The sequence below is a fragment of the Phragmites australis genome, chromosome 2 (genome assembly GCF_958298935.1).
Source record: "Phragmites australis chromosome 2, lpPhrAust1.1, whole genome shotgun sequence".
In the NCBI taxonomy this organism is placed as follows: domain Eukaryota; kingdom Viridiplantae; phylum Streptophyta; class Magnoliopsida; order Poales; family Poaceae; genus Phragmites; species Phragmites australis.
In genome coordinates this window covers 4513423-4540132 of record NC_084922.1, presented here as the reverse complement: position 1 = coordinate 4540132, position 26710 = coordinate 4513423, and the positions used below count along the sequence as shown (strand labels likewise).

Genomic DNA, 26710 nt, shown 5'->3' with positions numbered 1-26710 from the left:
CGCTGCTTCTCCTCTGCTCGCGCTTCTGCCAATCTCCTCTCTTCTCGCACTGCTACTCCATAACAATCCGCTCTTATTTTATAGCAAAACAAAGCAGCGCGGGGGCTGCAAAACTTGACAAAAGCAGCACAGGCGTGAAGCGGTGATAAGACGTGGTGACAGGATGCGCGAGCAACACGGGCGACAAAGGCCGGCCATATTCGGCATCTCGAATACAAGGCGTATTCGGCACCTGATGTACCAAATACGGCTCGATCCACCATTTTTATGTTCCTGAGTACTAAAATCGTGTTTTCGGTAAACGATATGTCAAATACAGATACTAAATTTGTAAATATATTGATATATTATTTATTTTAATAAATATTATAATGTATGTTGTCTTATTTTAGGTTTTAGCGAGATGTTGAGTACCTTCGCGACCACTCTAATACTCTACTGCTACTCGAATAATCAATCAAGCACGTAGCATGGTCTGTCAGGGACCCAATTTTTCCACACGTTATACTACCAGTCGGGTCTCTATCTCCGTTCTTTTTTTAGAACTCCATCTCCATTGTTTATTGAAAGAAAGGAAATGATCCAGAAAACAAGAAGAAAAAAGAAATTTACTACCACTGTTAGGATCGGGAGCCATGAGTTAAGGAGGAATAATTGGAGGTGGCTTCCTAAAAAAATGAAGGTGGTAAGGGCAACTCCAACCGGCTCCTTTCTTGACCCCCTACCCGTAAAAAGAAGAGAAAACGCAAAAAATTGTCTCCAACCGACTCCCGTTACAGCCCCCGGTCCGTCGGGCATCCTTACTCCTCCCCTCTCCACCCCCACTCGGAGGGAAGCTCCCGGGACTCCCGATTCGACCGACTGGAGCAACCGCCGCCTCTCCCGCGCCCTCTCGGAGGTTTCATCGTGGAGGTGCGTTTTCCATCTCCTCCTTCCCCATGCTCTGCCTCCCGCTGCCGCCCATCGTTGCCTCGATTTGGGCCGGCAGCCATGTCCACCGCGTCTGGTTCTCCCGCCGCCGCCCTGCACCGCGCCGGGCCAGATGTGGGCCGCTGCGCTCCCCACGCCCCCTGCCTGCCCTCCACCACAGAGAACCGGAGAGAGAGAGAGAGAGAGAGAGAGAGAGAGAGAGAGAGAGAGAGAGAGAGAGAGACCAACCTGGGAGAGGAGGTGGTCGGCCCCCGCCGTTGTGCCCTCGCGCGAGTGCAGCTCGGGCCGCCGGCACCTGCGCCATCCGGCCCGGTCGGCCGTCGCCCCTGTGCCATCTGCCGCGGTCGGCCGCCGCCCCCTGCGCCATCTGCCCCGGTCGGCCGCCAGCCCCTGCGCCATCCGTCGCGGTCGGCCGCCGTCCCTTGCGCCATCCCCTCCTCGAGTCCCCTCCACCCATCCGCACATCACACCGAAGGGCCCTCTACCCGCCGCGGCGCACACCGGAGGGCACCGCCCCCTCCGCCCCTTTGCGTCGGAGACCAGAGGGTGCCGCCCCCTCGGTCCTCTGCGCTGCACACCAAGGGCGTCGGCCCCTCCACCGTGTGCGCCCCCATCGGAGAGAGAGAGAGGGATTGGAGATTGGAGAGAGGGAGATATGTGGGGGTTCAGAGAAGAGTTGCGGTTGAGAGAAGAGCAGAGAGAAGAGAGCAGTTTAGATAGTTTTGTTGCAAATTTAGATAATTTTGTTGTTTTCAAATGCATATGATTTATGATAGCTGTGCATTTGTCACATGCTGTAATTTAATTGTTTTGCAATGTGATGTTGTGATGCAGGGGTAGGAATGGCTAGCTTCATGGACTTGTTGAACGGAGGAGCTGGGGGTGAGTGGGAAGACTCCCAATATGCAAGCCCCCCTGAAGAACAAATCATTGCAGGACATCAACTTGTCGAAGCTACTCCGGTTGTGACACAAAAGGCGAAGAGAGGTGGAAATTTTAGTGAGAAGGAGGACCTTTTGTTGGTCTCGGCATGGCTTGAAATAAGCCAAGATGCAGTCCAGGGCATTGATCAAAACCGTAGTACGTATTGGAAGCGTATTCATGATCACTACCATGCCCATAGGAATTTTGATTCGGATCGTAATGTTAGCTCGCTCTCTCACCGTTGGGCTCTCATTCAAGAAGGTGTAAACAAGTTCTGTGGCTGGTATGCTCAGATTCAAAATAGGAGGCAAAGTGGTGTGACAGAGCAAGATAAGGTAGAAAGCAATGTATTTTTGTTGGTTGACACATGTCTATGTTTCTTGTATAGCTACTAACTCATATTCACTTGTGTAGGTACAACAAGCATGTGCGATCTACAAGGAAAAGGATCCGAAGAAGAGGTCATTTCCTTTCTTGCATTGTTGGAATGTGGTGCAGCACGCACCAAAGTGGAATGACGCAATCTCTCATAAAAAACAGAAGACAAGCTCCAATGCAAGTCCAAGCTCATGCACTCCTGGAATCAATGAAAGCCATCATGGTGATGAGGAAGATGGTGTCACTCATAGTTCTCCAATGAAAGGAAGGCCGGATGGTAGGAAGAAGGAGAAGGCCCGGCGATATAAAAATACTATCTCACAAGGAGATACCCTTTGCATGGAGGCAATGGAAAATCATTGGTCGAGGAGGGAAAAGATTGATGAGTTGAAAGAGATGAAGAAAAAAGAACGTAATGATGAGAGGCTTGCACTTGAGACTAGGAGACTTGAGTTGAAACAAGAAGTTAAGAATAAAAAGATTGAGGCCTACAAACAAGTAGAGAATAGGAAGCTTGACATCCAGGAAAAAGAACTTCAGTTGAAACAATCCATGGAAGATGAGCGAGTGATGAATATGGATCTGAGTGGTTTGAGTGAGAGGTAAAAAAGATTCTACATGAGCCTACAAGATGAGATCATTGCTCGACGGGAGCGAGGTGGCGCGAGTTGAGATCTCATGCATGAACTTTGATGTATAAACTACATGTTTGGACTATGTTCTATGTTTGCTGCAGTTTATTTATGTATGATCTATGTGTGTTGGACTACGTGATTTGTTTCCTTCATTTTTATAATGTGTCAACCTTGATGTTTGATATGTGTGTGTGGCCTTTGTGCTATTGTTTAAAAAAAATACAAGGATACTTTATTGAAAACAACAGAAGGATACATGGATGAAAATGAAATACATGGTAGGGAAATAAAACACAAGGATACATGATTGGGAAATAAAACACAAGGATACATGATCGAATAATCAATACATGTCTGCATGACGTTGCCAGAGGTGCTCAACTAGATCTTCTTGAAGTTGAGAGTGAGTTTCCCTATTCCTAATGTTATTATGAGCTTGAAGGAAATCATGTAGCTCCGGAGTACGATTACGAACTTCACGCGGTGTAGGTCTCACAAGTTGGCCAACATACTCGTACTGCATCTGTTCATCTTCATCCCTCTCATCTTCAATAATTATATTATGCATTATGACACAAGCTATCATAATTTGTCTTAGGGTATCTTTATCCCAAAATCGGGCTGGTCCACGAACAATGGCGAAACGAGATTGTAGAACTCCAAATGCTCTTTCAACATCCTTCTGAACTGCCTCCTGTGCCTTGGCAAAATATTTTCTCTTATTTCCCAGTGGCTGCGGTATGGTCTTCACAAATGTCGCCCATTGAGGATAGATGCCATCTGCAAGGTAATACCCCATTGTATAATTATGACCATTGACAGTGTAATTAACTTGTGGAGCTTCCTCTTCGGCTAGCTTTGCAAAAAGATGAGAACGGTGAAGAACATTGATATCATTGTGAGACCCTGCTAAACCAAAGAAAGCATGCCAAATCCAAAGATCTTTAGAAGCAACAGCTTCAAGAATGATTGTTGGCTCATGCGCGTGGTCGGTGTACTGTCCTTGCCATGCTGCAGGACAATTTTTCCATCCCCAATGCATACAATCTATGCTCCCAAGCATTCCGGGGAAACCTCTACTCTCTCCAATCGCAAGTAATCTAGCTGTGTCTTCCTCATTTGGGGATCTCAAATACTCATATCCATAAACTTCGACAACTGCTTTGGCAAACCTTCTAAGACTTTCTATGTTCGTGCTTTCAGCAGAACGGACATATTGATCCATAAAATCAACTGCTACTCCATAAGCTATCATCTGGAATGCTGCGGTAACCTTCTGCAAACATGATAACCCAAGACGTCCATTTCTATCTCTTTTTTGCTTAAAGTAATTATCATGTTGCTCTATGGCTTGTGCTATGCGAAGAAACAGATCACGGTTCATTCTAAACCTGATCAAAATACGATAATAAGAAAACAAGCGGACTCACAACAGAAAGAATATGAAAGAAAGGTTTGACTGATTGCAAACCTGTGGCGAAAGAAATTTGCCCCGTAGGTCGGAGCATCTGAAAAGTAGTCGTTGTACAGCCTCCAATGCCCGGCTTCTCTATCGCGATGAACATACTGACGCCCTGGTACAGACCCGCCCCATCGAGGAACTTGCATAGCTTGATATTGACTGTGTGCTTGCTGCAATGCGATGAACAATTCTTCATCTTTGTCATCGTCCGACGAGGACGACGACGACGAAGCTAAGCGAGAGAAACGACTCATTTCTGGAAGAGGTGAAACAAGAAGGCCAATGGATTGGTGTAGGAACCAGACGGTTCAAGCATGCATATATAGAGCAGGGAAATATAGCCGTTGGAAATTGAGCCGTTGGACAAGTAGCCGTTGGAAATGTGGCCGTTGTAAAAATAGTTGTTCGAAATATAGCCGTTACAAATATAGCCGTTGAAGAAATATCAATTCAAATTGAAAATATGACTTGTTAGGTATAACATATGATTAAAATAGAGGAGAGTGGATTTTAAGGTGTCGAAGTAGGGGTTCGGTTGGAGTGCGCAGAGTAGTAAGGGATGAAATCTGGATAGGGAGACCCCTATTTGAAAGAGTAGGGGACCAAAAGAAGGGGTTCGGTTGGAGTTGCTCTAAGGAGAGGGAAATGGAATATCAGAATCCTCTAATTTTAGTGTGACTTTATTTAAGGACCGTTTAATTTATGATTAACGTCTAAGATGAAATATCAATTTAACTGTAGTTCAATATTTTCTAGTTAATTATATAATATTTTTCCGTTTATAACTAAATTAATATTTTTTATTAGCTATATATAATATTTTTTATTAATAATTCAACATTTTTGGGTTTAGAGTGACTTTGACTTGGAATAGATGAAGTGAGAGGATCCTGAGACCACACCCTACTTGTCTTCTTCCTCCCCTTCTCCCTGTATTCACTCGTTCATTCACACGCTACGCCGCTCCTCCCCTGTCCCCACCCCGCTCGCCCCTCACGAACGTGGTAAGACACCACCCACCGCGACCGCGCTGCCGTAATCTTGCAAGCTTCTACTGGTGTTACTGCAACAGTTCACATGAGGTGAGGCCAGGTATATAGCGGTGTGCTTGTGCCTTGCTGCTCGAGAGAGAAGTCTCTGGACAGCTCTAGAGAGAGAAGGGGAGGAGGTGAGCCATGGGGATGGAGGGCGGTGGGAAGCTGCCGTACAGCTACGGCGGCGGCGGCGGCGGCCACCACGACGCCAAGCTGCTCAAGAGCTTCAGCCGCGTGGAGCCCCGCAAGTTCGGCCTCGGCCTCATCGCCGGTTTCCTCCTCGTCACCTGCGCATACTTCTCCACCGCCAAGTTCGACGCCATCCACATCGTCATGAGTAAGCAGCTATCCACTGAATCGACAGAGCTCTATCTATCACCATCTGCATTTCCCTTGCTTCCATGGCTAACTCTTCAAATCTCTCTGAATATTTGCACGCGCAGTAAGCTCTCCTGCCCAGAATGCAGCTGGGGTTGGCTCGCTGGTGACCGCCGCCGACAGCTCCAAGCAGCAATTAGGTGAGCCGTCAGCTAATCTGTGGGATCTTAAAGTACAGGGAGCAAAAGGAGTAGCTAGTAACACTAGCACCAGTAACAAGCTTGCTATGCTAATCCAAGAACTCACGACCTGTCTGTTCCTCCTCCCCTTCCGTTCAGATTTGAGCGTGCAAGACCGAGACGCATTGTCGAAGCAGGGGAGCAAGGCCGAGGTGCTCGAGAAAGACGACGACGAGATTTCCTCTTCGGGGCCAGGTAAACTACAACAGCAGCAATCTAGAAGCAATCATTTCAGATTGATTGATTATGTCTGTCCATGGGGATCGAGCTGAGCTCGTGTGTTTCGTACTTCAACCGCCCCGCACGCAAGGTCCAATCTGATAAAAATTGGGCTTTTTCTTCTTCTCTTTTTTCCAATTGCTTTATTATTTTTTTCCTTTCAGATTCGGGCCGCAATGCATCAGTGGTGGGCACGAAGAAAAACGAGACTTTTGTGGGAGATGGTGATGCAAGCGTCGTTGTTGCCTCTGCGGCGGCGTCGAAGCCTGCCGCGGAGGGCGGCAAGGATGTGGTTCTTGCCAATGACGATGACGCAATTGGCGGTGGTGCTGTTCTTCCTCCCGTGTCATCAGAGGAATCCGCGAACAGCACGCAAGAATCAGGTGAGCAATCAATGACTCCAGCTAACTACTTCTAAGCAAGATAGATGCGAGTTTTTTTTTGTTGTTTCCTTTTATGGGGAAGGCGGAAATGCGGGATTAAACAAGCGGCTGTTCTTGGTCAGGTGTTCTCGAGGATGAGGAGCTGCAAGTGCAGGATGCTGTTGCTAATCCTCCCAAGAAGAACAATGACTCCAGCAGCAGCAATGGCAGCTCTCCATCTGTGGTTCCATCTAATCCTGCCACTCCCCCTGCTCCTGTTCAGCAGATTCCTTCTACTACAGAGGTCAAGGCTCCTGCTGATCAACAGATTCCACCAATTCCAGAGGTTAAGAAAGCAGGTATCTGCCTGATTCCTCTTTTCTTGGCAAAAGATGTTTTTTCTTCTTCAAATTGCAGTAAGCAGCTAACCCAAACTGAAACCCAATGTGAGAAGAAAAGAACCCTACTTGCAATTCTTCAGGTTGCGAGGCATCTAGATGCAAAGTGTAGACTGCTCACAATTTTTCGCACACACATTTGTGCAGCCTTCTATCTCAACGCAGGGTCCGATGTTCTTGCCGTTCTGGACCACTGCTTTTGCTTTCACTCTCTATCCTCTGTGTCCGTGTCTCTCTGTCTCCTCCTTTCTTGAGATGGGAGCAATGTAGGCAGCATCATCCCATTCCCATAGCTGAAAGATTGCTCCATTTCTAGACCTCTCGTCTGATCATAATTTCGTAGAGTCTACATGAACAACGTTCTCTGTTAAGCTCATCATTTTATTTCGTTGACCTCTTTTAGCGTTTCCGGACTAGCCAGTCATTCCATAATTAACTAACAATCGACGTGTTTAATCTAATGGTTTCAAGATTCGGAGACGCCGCTGCGGGAGTGGAAGCCTCTATGCGACGTCACGTCGAACCGCCGCATCGACTGGTGCGAGCTCGACGGCGACGTCCGGGTGCTCGGCGCCAACGCTAGCGTCACCCTGGTGGCGCCCCCAGGCGCCGACGACCGCACCTTCCGCGAGGAGTCGTGGCGCATCAAGCCGTACCCGCGCAAGGCCGACCCGAACGCGATGCGCCACGTTCGCGTGCTGACGGTGCAGTCGGTGGCGGGCGAGGCGCCGGCGTGCACGGACCGGCACGGCGACGTGCCGGCGCTGGTGTTCTCGGACCGCGGGTACACGGGCAACTACTTCCATGCGTACACGGACGTGATCCTGCCTCTGTTCCTAACGGCGCGGCAGTACGCCGGTGTGGTGCGGCTGCTGGTGACCGACTTCCAGATGTGGTGGCTGGGCAAGTTCCTGCCGGTGTTCAAGAGCATCTCCAACTACGAGCTGATCGACTTGGACAGCGACCCGCGCGTGCACTGCTTCCGGCACGTCCAGGTCGGCCTCACCAGCCACTACGACTTCAGCATCGACCCGCGCCGCGCGCCCAACGGCTACTCCATGCTTGACTTCACCAAGTTCATGCGCGCCACCTACGGTCTGCCGCGTGACGTCGCCGCCACCGACGCTGGCAAGCGCCCCAGGCTGCTGGTGATCGCGCGCGCCCGCACTCGGCGGTTCGTGAACACGGAGGAGATCGTGCGCGGCGCGGAGAAGGTCGGGTTCGAGGTGGTGGTGTCGGAGGGCGAGCACGAGGTGGCGCCGTTCGCGGAGCTGGCCAACAGCTGCGACGCCATCGTTGGCGTGCACGGCGCCGGGCTGACGAACATGGTATTCCTGCCGACGGGCGGGGTGGTGATCCAGGTGGTGCCCCTGGGCGGGCTGGAGTTCGTGGCGGGGTACTTCCGCGGCCCGTCCAAGGACATGGGGCTGTGCTACCTGGAGTACCGCATCACGCCGGAGGAGAGCACGCTGATCGACCAGTACCCGCGCGACCACCCCATCTTCACCAACCCCGACGGCGTCAAGAGCAAGGGCTGGGACTCGCTCAAGGAGGCGTACCTCGACAAGCAGGACGTCCGGCTCGACATGAAGAGGTTCCGGCCGACGCTCAAGAAGGCGATCGAGCACCTCAAGAAGGCCAAGTCCGACAGCAGCAGCAACTGATCAATTGACCATCGCTCGTCACCATGCACGTATCCATGCTCTTTCTTTCTTTCTTTCTTTTCTTTCTTCACTTTTGAATTATGTCAGTGTATGTAGCAAGCAGATCGACCAAATTCGACCAAATGTATGTAGGATATGTCGGAAGAAGCTAGAGCTGCATATACATTCTCTTTCAGTTTTCGATCGGATGGCTGATTAAGTGATCAGGTGGGGATTAAGGGTGGAGAATATGATCATGGTAGCTAAAAAGTGTACAAGGTGTTCATTAGATGATGGTTGGTTTTCTTTAGGGGGTTTAGATCGATAATGAAACAGAAATTCTTTCTTTTTATTTGGGTTTGGATCAATAATGTGATTGGAATTCTGCAAGTAGCACACTGTCATACATATGAACGCAAAGGACACCGTGTTCGTCTTCCTCTAGTGTTTGAGATTGCGCAATCTACTAACAGTGTGCTTCTAGTAGAATTATTAAGATATTAAGCAAGTCGAAACACAGACGTCATGTGTTACTGCACGGGCACTCTTGTGACAGAATGCAGGTCGTCCATGATCAACTATGGCGTGTATATTCATTCATTTCATTCAAAAAAAGAAAAGAAAAGAAACTATGGCGTGTATGTGACAGTCACTTGTACTCCCAATTTGTGGAGTAGATGCCGAAACTGGATTGAATGCTGCTTTGCCAACAGTGTTTCCATCATTGGTCTGTCTGCAACTCGCTCGGAAAGTAGGTGATTTTTAGGAATTCGATATATGATAAAATACCCAAGAAAACAGGAAAGGTTCCATGTGTTCCCCGACTTCAAGTAGTAGCATTTTTATCATCTTTTATCCCACTCGAACATGGTTATCTACATTGTACTTTGCTACAGCAATACATTTTTTTGTTGCCATGTCTTATCGAAACAAGGTTGGGTCTCTGGGCTGGAGTCTTGAGTGAGAACTGAGAAAACTAGCAGCATTCTTTAATCAAGCACACATTGCATATGCTACTCCCCGGTTATAAATACATGTCATTTTAAAAAATATTTATGTAATTTTAAAAAAGGTTTGTTAAACTTTTAAAATTTTAACTAACAATAGCTTTTAAAATATTTAGTTTGAAAATTTTAAAATTATATATATATATATATATATATATTTGTCTTGAAAATTATTTTTATAATACTACAAATTCAACATATTTTATAAATATATTCTAATATAAAAACAGTGGTTAAAGATATGCATTAAAGACTAAATTTCATCTTCAACAGTTTTTCTTTGAAAAGATTCGTGAAGTGAAAGTAAAGAGAATTGTAAAATAAAATCGTTAAAATACTAAAAAACAAAATTCCCTTAAATTTTTTTTATCCTGACGAGAATCTGGGATGCTCTTTACGAACGGAGAGGAGAGGGAGACAGAGTATTACAGCACAAGGGTCCAAGTCGCTGCAGGGAAGAGTTAGGATCTATTTGGTAAAACTTTCAGAGCAACTTTTCGGTTGAAATCAGAGGGAGCTCTGTCAAACAGTAGCTTTTAGCTTTTAGCTTTCTGAGTGAAATCCGTAGGAGTGATTCTCTAAAATGAGCTAAAAGTTGGAGAGCTGAAAAAAAAACAGCTTCTCCTGATTCACTTCCCACAAAGAATCACTTCTCCATATATTTTATTTTAAAGAATCATTTTCAACTACAGAATCACTTCCTCCAAAAAAATCACTTTCTATATAAAATTTAAATAAAAAAAACTCTACCAAACAGAACCTTAATATACCTCAGAATTACAACCGCCGACAGATGAGGCTGCCTGCATCAGTGCATGGGGCAACGTGAGCTCTGCTCCCGAACAGATAGGTAGCGCACGTTACAGGCTCAAGATTACTCCATCGATTTAAAAATAGTAGAGATGTTTTTTCTAAATAAATCACACTTTATATATTTTAATTAATATATAATTAAATTATAAGAATATATAAAAATTATATAGCTAGGTTTGAATTTTAAAATTGTTTTATATTATATAGATTGTACAGCTATAAATAATATAGTTTGTGAGAGAATCTTAATTAAAATTTAATTTTGAAGATCGAGTTTAAAAAAATACATTTATTATTTCTAAATGAAGGTAATATACGTCGGGCGCAAAACTAATGGAGGAGCATGATTTGATAATAACTAAGCCCTTGCATGGTTATATATATATAATCTGGCCCTTCTTTCCTCAAAAAAACTCAGTTGGAAGCGCATTTATGACCACTGTCAGCGCGTACCACGGTTTTCATGTGCACGAAGCAGCACATGTGGCATGCCTCAAGAGAGAGAGAGAGAGAGCATATGGGGCCTGGACTGGACTGTGGCCTGGAATCTAGTAGCTGCTGCTAGCACACCATGGCATGGCTCGGACACCTTTCCAGCCAGCCGTCTCCGGCTCTTCCCCTCCAAGTGTCGGTTCGGGTTTCGGGCGCGACTTTGGAGATCCGAACCCGCAAGCGAATCAAGCTAGTACTAGATGTGAACCACAACACAACCATGAATAAAATATACATACGTCTCTACTCCCTCGTATTCTTCGTATGTTGACAGCAGTTGTACTGTACTCTACAACCATTCGATCGATCCCTCGTATACGGCATGTACTCGAAACAGCACATCAGGAACATGTTAACTCGAGGACCATTCGGGCGCAACACAGAGAGACCAGCTGCACGTAGCGCGACACCGACGCTGCCGAAAGCTCTGTTGCCGTGCGATCTGGATCGGTTACGAGGACGAGGAGGCACCCGCACAGCCCCGCTCCCATCTACCAAACTCTGGCCGCCTGAAACCCTGAATGACCGAATAGGTTCTGTAGGGTGGCATCTCAAGCTCAAGCTGTTGACATGCATGCATGCCTGTCGTGGGGGACGATATCCGGTGCAACTGCGACTGCAAGTTAATCTCGTTTGGTTGTGGAGTGATTTTGTACGGGAATCAGCTCCCGTGTTGCCAAACGTTCTGCCTGGAAGCGGATTTTATGTGAGAATCATTTCACGATTTGTATTGCGAGGTGAGAATTAAAAAAATCTAATTTTCACCTGATTTCCGCCTGATTCTTCTCGATTTCAACATAATATTCTCTTAAAAATCACTTCTATTATTAACATACCAAACGATTTTACAAATAACACTTCCACCCTATAATAACTCTCGTTACAGAATCAGAACTCTACTAAACGGCCCTTAGACTGCACCGATTTCCGGTCGTTCGTTTCCGTGATGAACAGTGCAGTCACAACCAATTGCTACAGTAATTTTCGGCACAGTATTCCTACTTCATTACTGCTACAGTATTCGCGCAGGCCAAGACCGCTGTAAGTTGCAGAACCGGCTCCTTGTCGTGGGCTTCCCGCGTGGATTATTTCTAGACAGAGCTAGCTACTCAGACAACCAGGGGCGGAGGGACCCGGGCGCACTCCAAATTTTTTGGCATAGAGGAGGAAGAAGAGAATACAGAATAAGAAAAAAAGAAAGTATTTTTTATTTGGTGGCTCTCGATCCGCAGCTCAAGACCACCACGTAGCTACCATATATGCGAGACGCAGCAAAGGTTAAAAACAAATTTTATATGGTCTTATTTAGAAAGACTCTGGTAAAATTTTATTCATGCTATCTATATATAATCTAATAGCTAGATTGAGAGAAGAAAAGAGTGAACACGTATTATTATAAAAAAAATATTTTTTTTTAAGATGGATTCTTATAAAATTTGCTTTCGTAAAGTTCAGTTGAACTGGTACTTCAGCGAGGTAGCACCTTAGCATGTCATCAGTACGTTGCCGAATCTTCGTTGAACCGGACGGGGCGGGACGAACTTGTTAACATGGTTGGCAGAATCGGGCAGGGGAAAACGACGATAATGCAGAAGAAATTTCTGATAGCTTGCTGGATCGGCGAGGCGAGAAAGAAAGGTCAGAAAATGTTAGGCTGTGTGGGTGTCGGTTTGCCCCCGTTTAGGTAAACGCGCAGGTCACAAGGGGCGCGTCTTCGCCTTCCATAGTTTATGTCGCGGTGAAGCGGGATATATTGGCCTGGAAAAGAAATCAGCCGAGCAACAAAGAAAGTTGTGTAGTTTTCTTTAGAGGTCGCAAAGCTGGAGATGTGTCTCGCACTCACCAACGTGGGCAGCACACGTGACATGACACGAGTGTTGTTCCCCGCGGAGGAAATCGCGGCACTGATTTGGGACGACCAGAGGAGCGCGCGCGGCGGGGTAAATTGTCGCGCGTCCTGCCGTTCGATCTGGAACAAACGGCACCGATCAAGTACGCTGCAGAATAACATGGCAAGTCATTTTTGCCTTCAGTTTGTTTTTTACGGGTGTTTTTTAGAAACACTAAACAACTCACAAATATACATATATATTTATATTATCACACGTATGTACTCACACATTCCTATTGAAAACCGGGCTTATTTTGCATAAGTAGTATCTACGTACTCACACATCTGTATATACTAATTTATTTCGGTTTGGCGCCGGTTAATACCATTCTTATTAAAGTTGATGTGAATTGAGAAGACTAACGTGAAATATAGTATTGTTGTTGATTACCAATGTTGACAGCTAGCATTCATAAAAATTAGGTAGATACATAGTAAAAGTGTCAATATTAAAAATAGGGTCCACATGTTATCTCACAGTTGATAGTATTTTCTAATTTTTATGATTTTTACGATTGTAGCTAGCAAATTATCCCTAAAAATTAATGCTAAAACATACTCTCTCCGTTTCAAAATAGTAGGCATATTTACTTTTTAGAAAAATCAAACTTTATATACTTTAACTAATATCTAATTAAATTATAAGAATATATAGTGTATAAAAATTATATAACTAGATTCACGATTTAAAATAATTTTATATTATATAGGTCTTGTAGTTATAAAAAATATATTTTATAAAAAAAATCTTAATCAAAATTCAACTTCTAAGATCGACTTAAAATAAATATATCTACTATTTTTGAACAAAATGAGTTTGTATTAGAAAACATGTCGATGTTTTAAAGGATAAGTAAAAGAGAACATAGGTATTCTCCCCTTGTTTTGGGCTGACACATCTTGGACATACTTGGGCCGTGGAGTCCATGGGCTCACATATCTTGGGCATGGGCTCACATTTCACAGTTTCACAATCGTACCGTGGAGTCCATGAGCTTACACATCTTGGACATACTTGGGCCGACTTCAAGATTGGATTGTACTGCTATCCATTTTCAGCCTTACGTAGATCTGGTAGGCCGTTGAAGCCGCTCCGGTGTTGTGACGGGGGTGTTTGCTAGGGATCTAGATCTTAGAGCTGGTTATATACAGTTCTAAGAAATTTAGAATTTAGAATTGTAGATAGATTAAGGATATTTGGTTAAAAAATTAAAAAAATATTTAAATTATTTTATTTTATTATACAAACTCTAGATCTAGCATGGATTTCGGATCTAGATTTGTGCCAAACAAGCCCTATATATCGATCGAGGGCCGGCCCACGGCTGCAACCCCGTGGATCAACGCTGCTAGTTCCTAAACGAACCAGGCCAAGATGAGATCTGAAAGTGTAATGTGGTGTTAGCAGCTCAGTTGGTAAGCCTTCGTGGATGAGAATTCTTATAGAAGAGATTTTTATTTTTATTAGTGTTTCAACGATTCCTCTTTATGTTTTTCGTCACGAAAGGAATTTGTAAGGCTATTCTTTTTAGGATAAGATTCTCTCTCATTTTTTTTTACAAATTCTTTCAAAAAGAAATTATCGGAAATGAGAGAAAATAAAAAATATAGAAACAAGAAGAGAAATTAGAAAGGAAATAAAATGAAAAAAAATATGGTTAGGATGCTCTTAGGATCTTTACGGTAAAATACATACACTTGGATTTAAGTAGCAGACTCGGTATGAATGCTCAAACTGTCAAACTTATAAAATGCGTACCTATATCCTTCATCAAGAGGAACAGCTGCAATTGATACTTGCCCACTCGAGCTGTCGATGCACAACATATGTTCTCAAAGAAAAAAGAAGGCCCAACTAGTTGACCGACACCAAGTCAAATACCGTGTTGTTAATTCGGTTAATATGATATTTTGTGAAATAGGGTTTGGGATATGTATATACTCTCTCCGTAAATCCCTATAAGACGTATTTTGACTTGAAAAAATCTTCGAGAGTGTATTTTGATCATCAATTTCTCTTATAATATATTATCAATTGCTACAAAATTAGCATCATATTAAAAGTATTTTGAAATATAAATGTATTGATATAACTTTTATACTCTTAACATACATATACTTTGGTTAATTGTTAATCAAAATTTACAAAGTTTGACTTTAAAATCAAATACGTCGAGGGAGTACCAAATTTATTTTGGTTTGGTACCAGTTAATACAAATCCTACCAAAATTGACGTCAATTGAGAAGATGTGACACGAAATATAGCCTTGTTGTTGATTACCAATGTTGAATGTCAGCATTTGTAAAATTAATGTTAAAACATACTCTCTCCGTTTAGAAATAATTATCGTATTTATATTTGAAAAAGTCAAACTTTATGTACTTTGATTAATATCTAATAAAATAATAAGAATATATAGTGTATAAAAATTATATAATTAGATTCACAATTTAAAATGATTTTACACCATATAGCTTTTGTAGCTATAAATAATTATTTTGTAAAAAAACTTTAGTCAAATTTCAACTTTGAAGATCAACTAAAAGAAATATACTTATTATTTCTAAACGGAGAGAATATGTATTAGTTCTAAAGGATAAATAAAATAAATAAGAACTTCAGAATTACAAACCGGTGGTGCCGACAAATGAGGCACGGTGTGTCTCTCTCACTCCGCATGAGTGAGTGCATGAGTAATCGAACCCTGGAACAGGCGGACGTCGCTGCCAAGACTGAAGATCCCGGGCTCGCAAGGCACGTCGCTCATAAAGTAATCGTGTAGAGAATGGTTTCATAATGCATGGTGTGTTGCTCCATCGCACACGCAAAGCAAAGCACACCGCCCTGAATATAATCGCGAGGTGAATCTGCTGGGCGTTGTATATATGTAGGTTGCGCCATGCTTACTAAATAAATAAGGAGCAAAATGCTTTTGCTAGTAGGAGCTGCAACTCGATCGTGTCGCACGGCCAACATGCCAACATGCATGCGCTTGGAAGAGGTTCGCAAAAAGGCGAGGCGAGATGGCCGGTCGAAGCCGCCAAACCAACCAACCCTACATTAAGCAGGACATTTGAATTTTTGTCATTTAACATCGGGTAAAGTGACAGATTTGTTACTGGGTCTATTATTATAGACTTAGAAAGTCCTATTTATTATTCTCAGTAAGAAATTATCACTCCGATAAAATGGTAAAAAGTTAAATATTCTACTTAAGTCGTGTAGCTCGCTTTGGATGAATGGATTATGGATACAGGCATGCAGGTAGGATGGTTTCTATTGTAACTGAATTACTACTTAAGAGGTTATCCATCTCATCTAATATTCATTCATCTATTAATTCTTTTTATATATTTTATAATTTTTTTATCTACTTTTTAACACAAACCTTAACGTAAGTGAACTGTTTTAATAAACTATATGTCTGTATATACAGTAGAATTTTCATATGTTCCAGAAGAGGCAACCGGTGGCCTACCTCAGAGCTACTTCCACAGCCCACCCTTGTCAACACTGGAGAATTGAGAGCCCACCACAGATGTGCATTTCCGCTGCTCTTCACGCTTCCCGCCATCCCAACCCCATATGCATGCGCGGCATCGCCATTGACGTCGATCGACGGAGGCGTCGCCTGGCCTGGCAAGGGCCGTCACATTGTTGTGGCTCGCCGGCCGGCCATGGCCATGGCTCACCTGTTTACCGGAGTACCGCTGGCACCACTTGACATGCTTCGTGACGAATCAAGTGCCTTGTTGAGCTTCGAATTAGGGTTGGAGTTGTGTTTAGGCCGTAGAACTAATCGGGGCTACTGAAAAATTACTACTGCTAGGTTTATCCCGCTCGCATGATCGGGAACCAGCCATGCGCATGCATTTAACATCTCGATCTTTTTCTTTGTCTCGATCAAGTGCAGCTAGCACTGCGGCTCGGATCTCGAGATCCGTCAACAATCGCTCACTGGCCTCTGGATTTTGACCGCATACAATTAGTATACTAGTACAATCATGTGAAACAGTCACTCGATTCCCGATCAAAGGAAGAAATAGTACCACGGTGATCTGCTGACACGATCCAAGCTAGCCTAGCCTCTGCCATCTCCAAGATCGCAAGGAAATCAAGACCCAAAAACTGGAGAACAGTACAGTGTACAAAAGAGAAAGTCAACGGCGATTCAGCACCCCGATGAACACGAGTTTTATATATACTGTCAGAGTTAAATCGAGTCCACGTGCTGTGGATACACCGATCGACCGGCAGAAGCTTGTTATGTAGGACAGTAGGAGTACCTCTATTTTGCGAAAGCAAAATTATGTATTGCAAACTGCGTACAGAACTTGGTCTCATGCATCTTTTGACACTGAATCAGTGAATCAAACACCATTTTGAGAAGAAACAGATGAACTCTCGTAGGACGGATCTGGAGTTCTGGACTCCAATTTCCCATTTGCACGCTTCGAAAAATTCCGAAAACATTCATTTGTACATGAACTACATCATGTGAAAAGTATATACATCTACCAAAACAAAATGTACATACGTGTACTTATTAGATGACAAATCTTGATGAAGTCAATGTTACGCCACCCAACAACGACGTGCATGTGGGCAAATTCGATTTGCATCGGTTTTCGGAAAGAAGAATCGCAATGAATGGCAGTGCTGTTTCCGTTGGTTTAACGATGTGCGTATTTTCCCCCTCTTCAGATTAAGATCCAATCAGAACCTAGTAGTACGAGTAGCTACACGTTAACAACCATTTGCACACTTAATTACGCCGCCACGAGTTTAGACTAATCAGCGTCTCGCTCGAGCGTAGCATAGATTAATGCAAAATAGCAAAGGTAATGTGTAACAAAAGCCAGCTACAAAAGCAAGAAATTCAGAACCTTAGACGAAGCCAGGTATCGCCAGACCTCGATCGTCCTTTCTATCTCTCTGATCACCTCACTCTCTTTCTCTCCCTCTCTCTCCTGCCATCCAAGCAAGCAACTAAGTTCCAGGAGAATAATACACAGTTGAGAGAGAGAGAGAGAGAGAGAGAGAGAGAGAGAGAGAGAGAGAGAGAGAGAGAGAGAGAGAGAGAGAGAGAGAGCATCAGCAGCAGAAGGAAGAGGCGATGTGCTGCGGCGAGGTGAAGCCCGGGAAGAGCCAGAAGTGGTGGGCGCAGAGGCACCTCAACGTCGGCTTCATGGTCGGCGTTCTTCTCTTGCTCCTCACCTATCTCGCCGTCTCGCAACAGTTTGCGATCAGCGCCACCTATGGTAATGAATCATCCATTTCATCTAACCATGCATGGTTCCATGCATCTGCTGTATATATAGTATGATTGTAAATGGTATTTCTCACTCCGAAAGCTGGTTCGTGAGGTGAGGGGCTCACCCACAATTAGATTTCTTGTCAGTCTTCAACCAACGTGGCCTATTCCAATAATCTTGCTTTCATGCTTTAGTGTGCGTTGATCAAGGTTACAAATATTGTCGGTAACCGCTCGTTTATTGCTGTTACCGGACAACTCAGTCCGCACCGTTTTTATAAACTGAACGGTTACCGACTAAATTTAAATTTAAAATTCAAAAAATTCAAAAAATTGATAAAATTTAACTGGTTTCTACCGAATTTCGCCGAATTACTATGCGGTAACCGTCATTACCGCTGCCGAGCGGTTTTCGAAGGTAAAACGCATATGTAAACCTTGGCGTTGATCCTTTACGGTGCATTATTAGTACTTCCCACAGTTGTGTCTATAAGGCTACAAATCCTGGGCTGAGCTATAACAACAGTTGTATGATCGTAAAGGGAATTTCTCATCCCAAAAGCGAGCTCACGAGATGAGAGGCTCTCTCACTTTTAAGGTTTTAAGCTTGGCCTCTTGTACCTCTACAACCAATGTGATTTGTTCCAACAATTATGCTCATTTCCGACATGTAGTCCATGACCTGACTATCACTTATCGCTTCTTGCTTAATCTGCAGTTGTCATTGCGGAGGCACAACGGATCACAGGCAAACAGCTGATCAAAGCTCCTAATGAAACAGGTGAGCACTCATGTCATTTCGATCATACTTGCGTGCCCCGTTTTTGATTGAGAATCCAAGTTCATCGTGAAAAGGGAAGAAATGAGAATGATGGGAGCCAAGTCAACATGTGGGAAAGAGTGAACCCTGTCTCCGATATTATATTTGGTTTCCTCTGATCTTGATCATGGTTAAATAACCGGCAAATTTTGAGAGGTGTCTGGTGATTAAATATTTGAGACAAATTTGCTAACAATGCTGGCTAGCTTACATGAATTGATAAGTCACTAGAGTAAGGTACGGTTAAGTTTATGAATGACGGCAATTAACCACGGTGAATCTTTTCGTTTTCTTGGCGTGCCACAGATAAGGGCAAGGTGGTGTGTGAGACGGAGGGCCGCTTCTCCGAATCCTGCGAAATCGACGGAGACGTCCGCACCAACGGCACAGCCCTGTCGGTGGTCATCGTCCCGACGCGCTGGTCGGAGCACCGCGAATGGAGGATCAATCCGTACTCGCGCAGGAGGGTAACCAGCTTCAAGAAGGTCACCGTGACGCAGCTGCAGGACCAGGCCGCCGCCCCACCGTGCACGGTGACGTACAACATGCCGGCCGTCTTGTTGGCGCTCGGCGGGAATACGGGCAACTACTGGCACGACCACAGCGACGTCCTGATTCCGCTGTTCGTCGCGTCGCGGCGGTACGACGGCGAGGTCCAGTTCCTGGTACACAACATGCAGGAGCGGCCGCAGTGGCTGGGCAAGTACAAGGCGCTCTTGCAGCGGCTCTCCAAGTACGACGCCGTGGACCTGGACGGCGACGCGCACGTGCGATGCTTCCCGCACATCACCGTGGGGCTCCGCATGGACAAGGAGTTCAGCATCGATCCCGAATTGGCACCGGGCCGCCTCTCCATGGCCGACTTCACCAGGTTTCAGCGCGAGACATACGCGCTTCCACGCCACGCAGCGGTCAGCCTGACCCGGGAGCCGGACAAGAAGCCGCGGCTGCTGCTGATCCACCGGGGGCACAACCGCAAGTTTGTGAACGAGCAGGAGATAGTGCAGGCAGCGGAGGCGGCGGGGTTCGAGGCGGTGGCGATGGAACTGCGGGGCGACAAGGACATAGGTGACCAGGCGCGGGTGGTGAACTCGTTCGACGCGCTGCTGGGCGTGCACGGCGCGGGGCTGACGAACGCGGTGTTCCTGCCGCCGGGCGCGGTGCTGATCCAGGTGATACCGTACGGGAAGATGGAGTTCATCTCGAGGTCGGAGTTCAGCGAGCCCGTGGCAGACATGGGGCTCAAGTACCTTGACTACAGCGTGACCGTGGAGGAGAGCACCCTGCTGGAGATGCTGGGACCCGACCACCCGGCGATCAGGGACCCCGAATCCATCCACCGCAGCGGCTGGTTACAGGTCTTCGATTTCTACCTGAACAAGCAGGACGTCCGCATCAATGTCACCAGCTTCGCGCCAACGCTCGCGCAGGCGCTCGACCACCTACGCCAACGGTAGGCTTAGGGAACGCATGCATTGATCCGGACTCCGGAGACGAAGAACCATATGCATTTGCTTGGAGCTGAGGTTAATTAGCTCATCGTCAAGTAATTCGTTATTTGATACACCTATTTCAATGATAAGATCGATACTATATATAGGCGGTCACTTGTACAAGTAGTTCAAATCTGTGTCGAGCGACCCTGACTTTTTCTTCTCTAGTTAGTACTGGAGCATAAATAAACACTTTTACGATTGATACATATTTCCATGTTCTTGTTCATTCTGGTTATTGTTGGGATTTGAGGGGATTTTTCTTTTAAAATTCGAATATGAAAATGAAGTTAGATTTGGATTTGAGCAAATTTCATAAAGAAAAAAAGAGGAGTAGGAAGCCTCTGACCGGTGGGCCGCGTCCAGGCCCATAAGGCCGAGAAATACTCATATCTACAACTTGCTCTATACGAGGACCTATAGTTCTAAAAATATCAAGCATACGAGTACATTAATCAAAATAATTAGAACCATCTAATAGGAGTGTCTCTATGTGCACTAATCTACTAGTCGGCATCTTTAATCTCTAGACGATAAAGCCTTAAAAAGAGAGATTTGTCTCTGATAACAATTGAAAGGACAATGATATCATCAATAGTGGTTGCTTGTCGGTGACGTCTAGCAAGTAATTACGTGCCTCAATAAATAATAAGTAAATTAATAATACAAATTAAATAGTACAATTCTTAACAATACTAATATTTAAGTAATTAACAATGCTAATTAAATCATCAATATTAAATTCAAATAAAATAATTAATATTTAAGAATAAATTAAAATATTTAATAAACATTAACTAGGTAATAATATACAACTATTGTGAGTAAATATTTAATAAATATTAAAATTAATAATAAATATTTATTGAATAACTATTACATTAATATTAAATAGTAGGAATCTCGGAATAATTAATAAATAACAAAAAGTTCTTAAAAATCACAATTAATATTTAAAGTTACATGTCATAATTATTTGACAACCATTAAATAAATTTATAATACTCTATTTAAATAATCTGATTAATCATATTACTCTACTTAACATAAGTGATTAAGCTAATTAATTAGATTAGTTGAATTAAACTAATTAATCTGATTAATCATGTAACTCTAATAACTTTGATTAGATTACGTAAATACTCTAATTATATTGGTTAATGATATTTATATAATTATACTAAGAGAATAATCTAATTACACCGATTAACGAAATTCATATTAGTAACTAAGTAAATAATCTAATGACACTGACTAATCAAATTCATTAATCAAACTAAGCAAATAATCTAAGTACTCTAATTTATCAACTTAATATAATTAAAGAAATGTAATTTAATGGATTAAACAATCTACTTACTCTAATTACTACTACTGATCTAAGTATTAATTAAATATATAATCTAAGTATTTACTATAACTGAAGAGAGCGCTCTGGAAGTGTTTAACTCGCGTTGCTGCTACTCGTGTTGCTGCTCTTCTCGTGCTACTGCTCCTCTCCTTCTCGCGCAGCTTCTCTTCAACATCGACTCTCATTTTATTACGGGGAAAGCAGCAAAGCGCGACATAGGATGCCCAAAGCTGGCGTTGAGGAGCAGCAGCATGAGACGATGCCGAAAGATGCATGCGATAAGACACAAAGGGGCACGTGGGGCTGGGTATTTTTGGTACCTTATGTGCTAAATACAGTGCCATATTTAACACATGAGATGCTAAAAACATCGGACTCCTTTTTTTGCATGTTACGTACCGAAAACACATTTTCGATATATGAGGTAGTTGCATACATATGTTATATTTGTAAATACATCTGCATAATATTTTTTTTGCCATATAAGTTCTATATATTATCTATTTTATCAATATTGCCAGAACAAATCAGGTAGTATTAACTGCACACAGAATTCGATCTCATGCTCTGAACACTGAATCAAACACCGTTTTCAGAAGAAACGGATAGAGTGTCGCACAATTAGGCCATCCGATCCACGATGCTGTAGTCTGGTAAGCATGCAAAGAAAGTTGGTCAATGTTAAAGCCAAGCTTCTGGTAGTCGTACGCACGTTCTGACAACTCAGTGTCAGAGGAGAGTGGAGTACTCAGTTGCAGAGATTCGATTAACAGAAGAAAAGGTGATTAATTAAGCTTCGAATTAGGAATTTAGGATTGGAGTTGACTCTTAGGCCATAGAATTCGGAGTACTGAAGAAATTACTAGCTAGTAGTTTATTATGCATGATGCATCTCTCTCTCTCTATGTATATTATTATATAATCTAGATCAGGTGCAGCACTACACTCGGATCTCGAGATCGCTGAACAGTTGCTTACTGGCCTTCTTCTGGAGCCGCTGACGATTTACTGACTGAATCGTGTGTGTGTGTGAGAGAGAGCGGGTGCAGTGTAGAAGGAAGAGGCGATGTGCTGCTGCGAGGTGAAGCCCGGGAAGAGCTGGGTGCAGAGCCACCTCAACGTCGGCTTCCTTGTTGGCGTCCTCCTCGTGCTCGTCACCTGTCTCGTCGTCTCGCAGCAGGTTGCGATCAGCGGCCCCAATGGTAATTAGTTATTCATTATTTCAACGTCATCACCGTTGCATGCATCTGCTGTATATATTATGATTGTAGATGGTATTTCCCACCTCAGAAGGTAGTTTTATGTGGCGAGGGCTTGATCTCCTGTTATCGTACTACCAGTGCGCACTATTCCAATAGGGGAATCCTATTTTTGACTAGGGTGTTTCTCTTCTCTTTCTCACTCGATTTCTTGTTTGTCCGATCCATGCCAAGATATGTGGTTTTTCAGTTCCTTTTTCTTCTCTCGTGAGGCTATGGGAGAGGGCTTTTCTGGCGAGGCTTCGGCAAGGTTAGTGCTAGGGAGGGGATCATCGGGAACAGTGGACTTAGAGGATACTCTAGCAGCAGGCCAATTTGATAGTGAGGTGTACTTTGAGTCAAGACGGTGAGATGGCGAAACACCAAGTTGGATTCGCCGAGTTAGTAGGGTGATGACCGATAAGACAGGTCCACAGAGATGGGAGCAAGAGTTAGGTTCCTTGTCTTTATACAACCAATGTGACTTTGTGCCAATAATTATATGTTTATTTACTAAATGTAGTCCGTGATTATCAGTTCTTTGCTTCTTGTTTGATCTGTAGTTGTCATCACGGAAGCACTACTGATCACGGATAAACAACTGATCAAAGCTCCTGGTGAAACAGGTGAGCTCTCCTGTCGTTTCGATCATCTTCGCGTTCTCTGTTTTGGATTGAAAAATCCAAGTTCATCGTAAAAAGGTAACAAATATAATGAATATGATGAGAGCCAAGTCAATATGTGGGAAAGAGTGAACCTCGTCTCCAGTGTCTCCCGATATTATGTTTGATTTCATCTGATCTTGATCATGGCTAAATAATCGGCAAATTTTGAGAGGTTTCTGGAGACTAGACAAATTTGCTTACAATGCTGGCTGGTTGACATGAATTAATAAGTCACTATACTGAGGTAAGATTAAGACGATGAATTGCGGTAATTAACCACAGTGAATATTTTCCTTTTCTTGGCATGCAAAAGAGAAGGTGGTGTGTGACACGGAGGACCGCTTCTCCGACAGCTGTGAAATCGACGGCGACGTCCGCACCAACGGCACAGCACTGTCGGTTGTCATCGTCCCCACGACCTGGTCGGAGCGCCGCGAGTGGAGGATCCGGCCGTTCTCCTGCAAGACTATGTCAAGCATCAAGAAGGTCACCGTGACGCAGCTGCAGGACCGGGCCGCCGCCCCGCCGTGCACGGTGACCCACAGCATACCGGCCGTCTTGTTCTCACTCGGAGGGACTACGGGCAACTACTGGCACGACTTCAGCGACGTGCTGGTGCCGCTGTTCATCGCGTCGCGGCGGTACGACGGCGAGGTCCAGTTACTGATCAGCAACATCCAGCCATGGTGGGTGGGCATCTACAAGGCCCTCTTACAGCGGCTGTCAAGGTACGACGTCGTGGACCTGGACAGCGACGCGCAGGTGCGGTGCTTCCGGCACATCACCGTCGGGCTCCGCATGCACAAGGTGTTCTCCATCGTTCCGGAGCGGGTGCCGGGGGGCCGCCTCTCCATGGCCGACTTCACCCGGTTCCAGCGCGAGACCTACGCGCTCCCACGCGACGCACCGGTCAGCCTGACCCAGGAGCCGGACAAGAAGCCGCGGCTGCTGCTGATCCAACGGGGACACTCCCGTCGGTTCGTGAACGAACAGGAGATAGCGCGGGCGGCGGAGGCGGCGGGGCTCGAAGCGGTGGCGATGGAGCTGCGGCGCGAAGCCATGACCGTGGATGAGCAGGCTCGGGTGGTGAACTCGTTCGACGTGCTGCTGGGAGTGCACGGCGCGGGGCTGACGAACGCGGTGTTCCTGCCGCCGGGCGCGGTGCTGATCCAGGTGGCGCCGTACGGCATGGAGTTCATTGCGAGGGTGGAGTTCGGCGAGCCCGCAACAGACATGGGGCTCAGGTACCATGACTACAACGTGACCGCGGAGGAGAGCACGCTGCTGGAGATGCTGGGGCCGGACCACCCGGTGATCAGGGACCCCGACTCCGTGCACCGCAGCCGCTGGGACAAGGTCGCCGAGTTCTACCTCAGGCAGGACGTTCGCATCGATGTCGCCCGCTTCGCGCCCACGCTCGCGCAGGCGCTCGACCACCTCCGGCTGCAGCAGGGGCAGGGAACGCATCTGCCCGGAGTCATATGAACTTTCGTATATGTACGTCGTCGAGTAATTCGTTATTTGGTACAGTCATTTGGATGGCAAAGTGATTACACATTTCTGTCGAGCGACGCATTCTATTTTTTTTTTATCTCTAGTGTTGGTGGAGGATAGAGATTTACTGTTACTAATGTGACTGCGAGGTAAGTTCTCTGATTTGATCTGTTCCAGGTTGCTGTTAAATCTGTTACTCGGTTTCACTGTCAATCGAGGTAGTTAAAATCTGGTTTAAAATCCTGGAGTCCTACAGCTCTACAACCCACACTTGCCACGTCAATCCGAGTCCCACCTTGAATCCAAAATTTTGTACCTTTATACTCCTCCGATCATAAATATTTATTGTTTTAATTTAGATCTGATCAACTTTAAAATTTTGACCGTGGCAAGTGTGACCGTCAATAACTTTCAAAATATTTAATTAAAAATATAAAAATCAGATATATAGATTGATCTTGAAAAATACTTTTATAATATTATATTTTTTATTAGATATTATAATTATATTCTAATATAAAGCAATGGTCAAAATTGCACATCAATAATTGTAAAAAAATAAAAATAAAAATAAATATTTATAACCGAAAGAATTAATTTGGTGGTACTAGGATGTAAAAACACTTGTGCAATAGGCACTGCCTGGTTCTTGCCACGGTGCGGCCGAACATGCTTAATTCATTTTGACATATACGACAAAAGGTTTCCCAATAAAAGGCTTCTCCTCATGTTCCTTGCTTAGGATATAAGTTTTGTATTTTTGGTTATTGGATCGATCCAAAACTCAAAACAATAATTAAAAATTCGTTTTCACCTAATTAAATTAAAGAAAAAATAACCTAAATAGTGATTCAAAACTACTCATTAAATACTCACTTACATCGTTATCCTCACCTATCCCGTTGTCTCGCAGCAGTTTGCGATCAGCACCCCAACAGTAACGAATCCATCCATTTCACGTCACCAATGTTTCATCCGTCTACTGGGTATCATGCTTGTTTCCTACATATGGTCCATGAACTGCTGATGAGTTCCTGCTTAATCTGCAGTTGTCACTACGGAAGGGCAACGGATCACGGATAAACAGATGACTAAAGCTCCTGGTCGAACTGGTGATTACTAAGGGTGAAGCTAGAAGGAAATTGATGATGGTGCATCCATGCTTTTGCACAACCTTAACTCAATGTGACTTCGCACTGGTGAGTACTCTGGTCGAAATTTTTATCGTACTTGTGTGCTTTGTTAAAGATTGAAGATACAAATTTATCATAAAATAGGGGAGAATGAGCATGATGGGACATTGGGACCCAAGTCAACATGCGGGAAAGAGTGAACCTGTCATCGATGTCTCTTGCGATTGAATTTGATTTCATCTGATCTTGATCATGTCTAAATAACAGGAAAGTTTTGAGGGTTACCTGGTGAGCTAACATGAGAACAAATTTGCTTACAATGTCACAACACGAAGTTTTTGAATTTTGATTGTTTTTTAAACGCTACTTGGCACGTGGGCCCCACATTTGTTCAGTTAATAATTCGTTCTATTCACTAGATACCTCTCATGTATTTCCTTACAACCATTAAATTGTTACCAACTAAAAATACCAAAACGAATTGGCCTGAACCGACAAATTTTAGTTTTGTTATG

At 44.3% G+C, this 26710-nt stretch overlaps 5 protein-coding genes across 6 annotated transcripts; 4 read left to right on the top strand and 1 right to left on the bottom strand.

The window, feature by feature from the left end:
* Window positions 1-1772: 1772 nt before the first annotated feature.
* Window positions 1773-2880, top strand: LOC133910310 (glutathione S-transferase T3-like). Its single transcript, XM_062352812.1, has 2 exons — window positions 1773-2189; window positions 2269-2880. The coding sequence occupies exons 1-2, from the start codon at window positions 1773-1775 to the stop codon at window positions 2836-2838; spliced, it is 987 nt and encodes a 328-aa protein (XP_062208796.1). The 3' UTR covers window positions 2839-2880.
* Window positions 2881-3210: 330 nt separating this feature from the next.
* LOC133910309 (uncharacterized) lies at window positions 3211-4583 on the bottom strand. Its single transcript, XM_062352811.1, has 2 exons — window positions 4339-4583; window positions 3211-4258 (listed from the first exon to the last, which is right to left on the bottom strand). The coding sequence occupies exons 1-2, from the start codon at window positions 4581-4583 to the stop codon at window positions 3211-3213; spliced, it is 1293 nt and encodes a 430-aa protein (XP_062208795.1).
* Window positions 4584-5260: 677 nt separating this feature from the next.
* LOC133895500 (beta-1,2-xylosyltransferase XYXT1-like) lies at window positions 5261-8894 on the top strand. Of its 2 annotated transcripts, XM_062335866.1 has the most exons (6): window positions 5261-5700; window positions 5807-5881; window positions 6020-6115; window positions 6304-6522; window positions 6645-6860; window positions 7371-8894. In XM_062335866.1, the coding sequence occupies exons 1-6, from the start codon at window positions 5505-5507 to the stop codon at window positions 8561-8563; spliced, it is 1995 nt and encodes a 664-aa protein (XP_062191850.1). In that variant the 5' UTR covers window positions 5261-5504; the 3' UTR covers window positions 8564-8894. The 2 variants fall into 2 exon arrangements, with proteins under 2 accessions (XP_062191850.1, XP_062191860.1); XM_062335876.1 differs by lacking the exons at window positions 5261-5700; window positions 5807-5881 and having other exon boundaries at window positions 6093-6230.
* An 8751-nt stretch (window positions 8895-17645) lies between these two features.
* LOC133909774 (beta-1,2-xylosyltransferase XYXT1-like) lies at window positions 17646-20515 on the top strand. The gene is made up of 3 exons (XM_062352329.1): window positions 17646-18008; window positions 18720-18782; window positions 19128-20515. The coding sequence occupies exons 1-3, from the start codon at window positions 17864-17866 to the stop codon at window positions 20276-20278; spliced, it is 1359 nt and encodes a 452-aa protein (XP_062208313.1). The 5' UTR covers window positions 17646-17863; the 3' UTR covers window positions 20279-20515.
* A 2216-nt stretch (window positions 20516-22731) lies between these two features.
* On the top strand, window positions 22732-25131 carry LOC133910308 (beta-1,2-xylosyltransferase XYXT1-like). The gene is made up of 3 exons (XM_062352810.1): window positions 22732-22867; window positions 23467-23529; window positions 23882-25131. Exons 1-3 carry the CDS (start codon window positions 22732-22734, stop codon window positions 25051-25053), a joined length of 1371 nt encoding a protein of 456 aa, XP_062208794.1. The 3' UTR covers window positions 25054-25131.
* Window positions 25132-26710: the final 1579 nt, after the last annotated feature.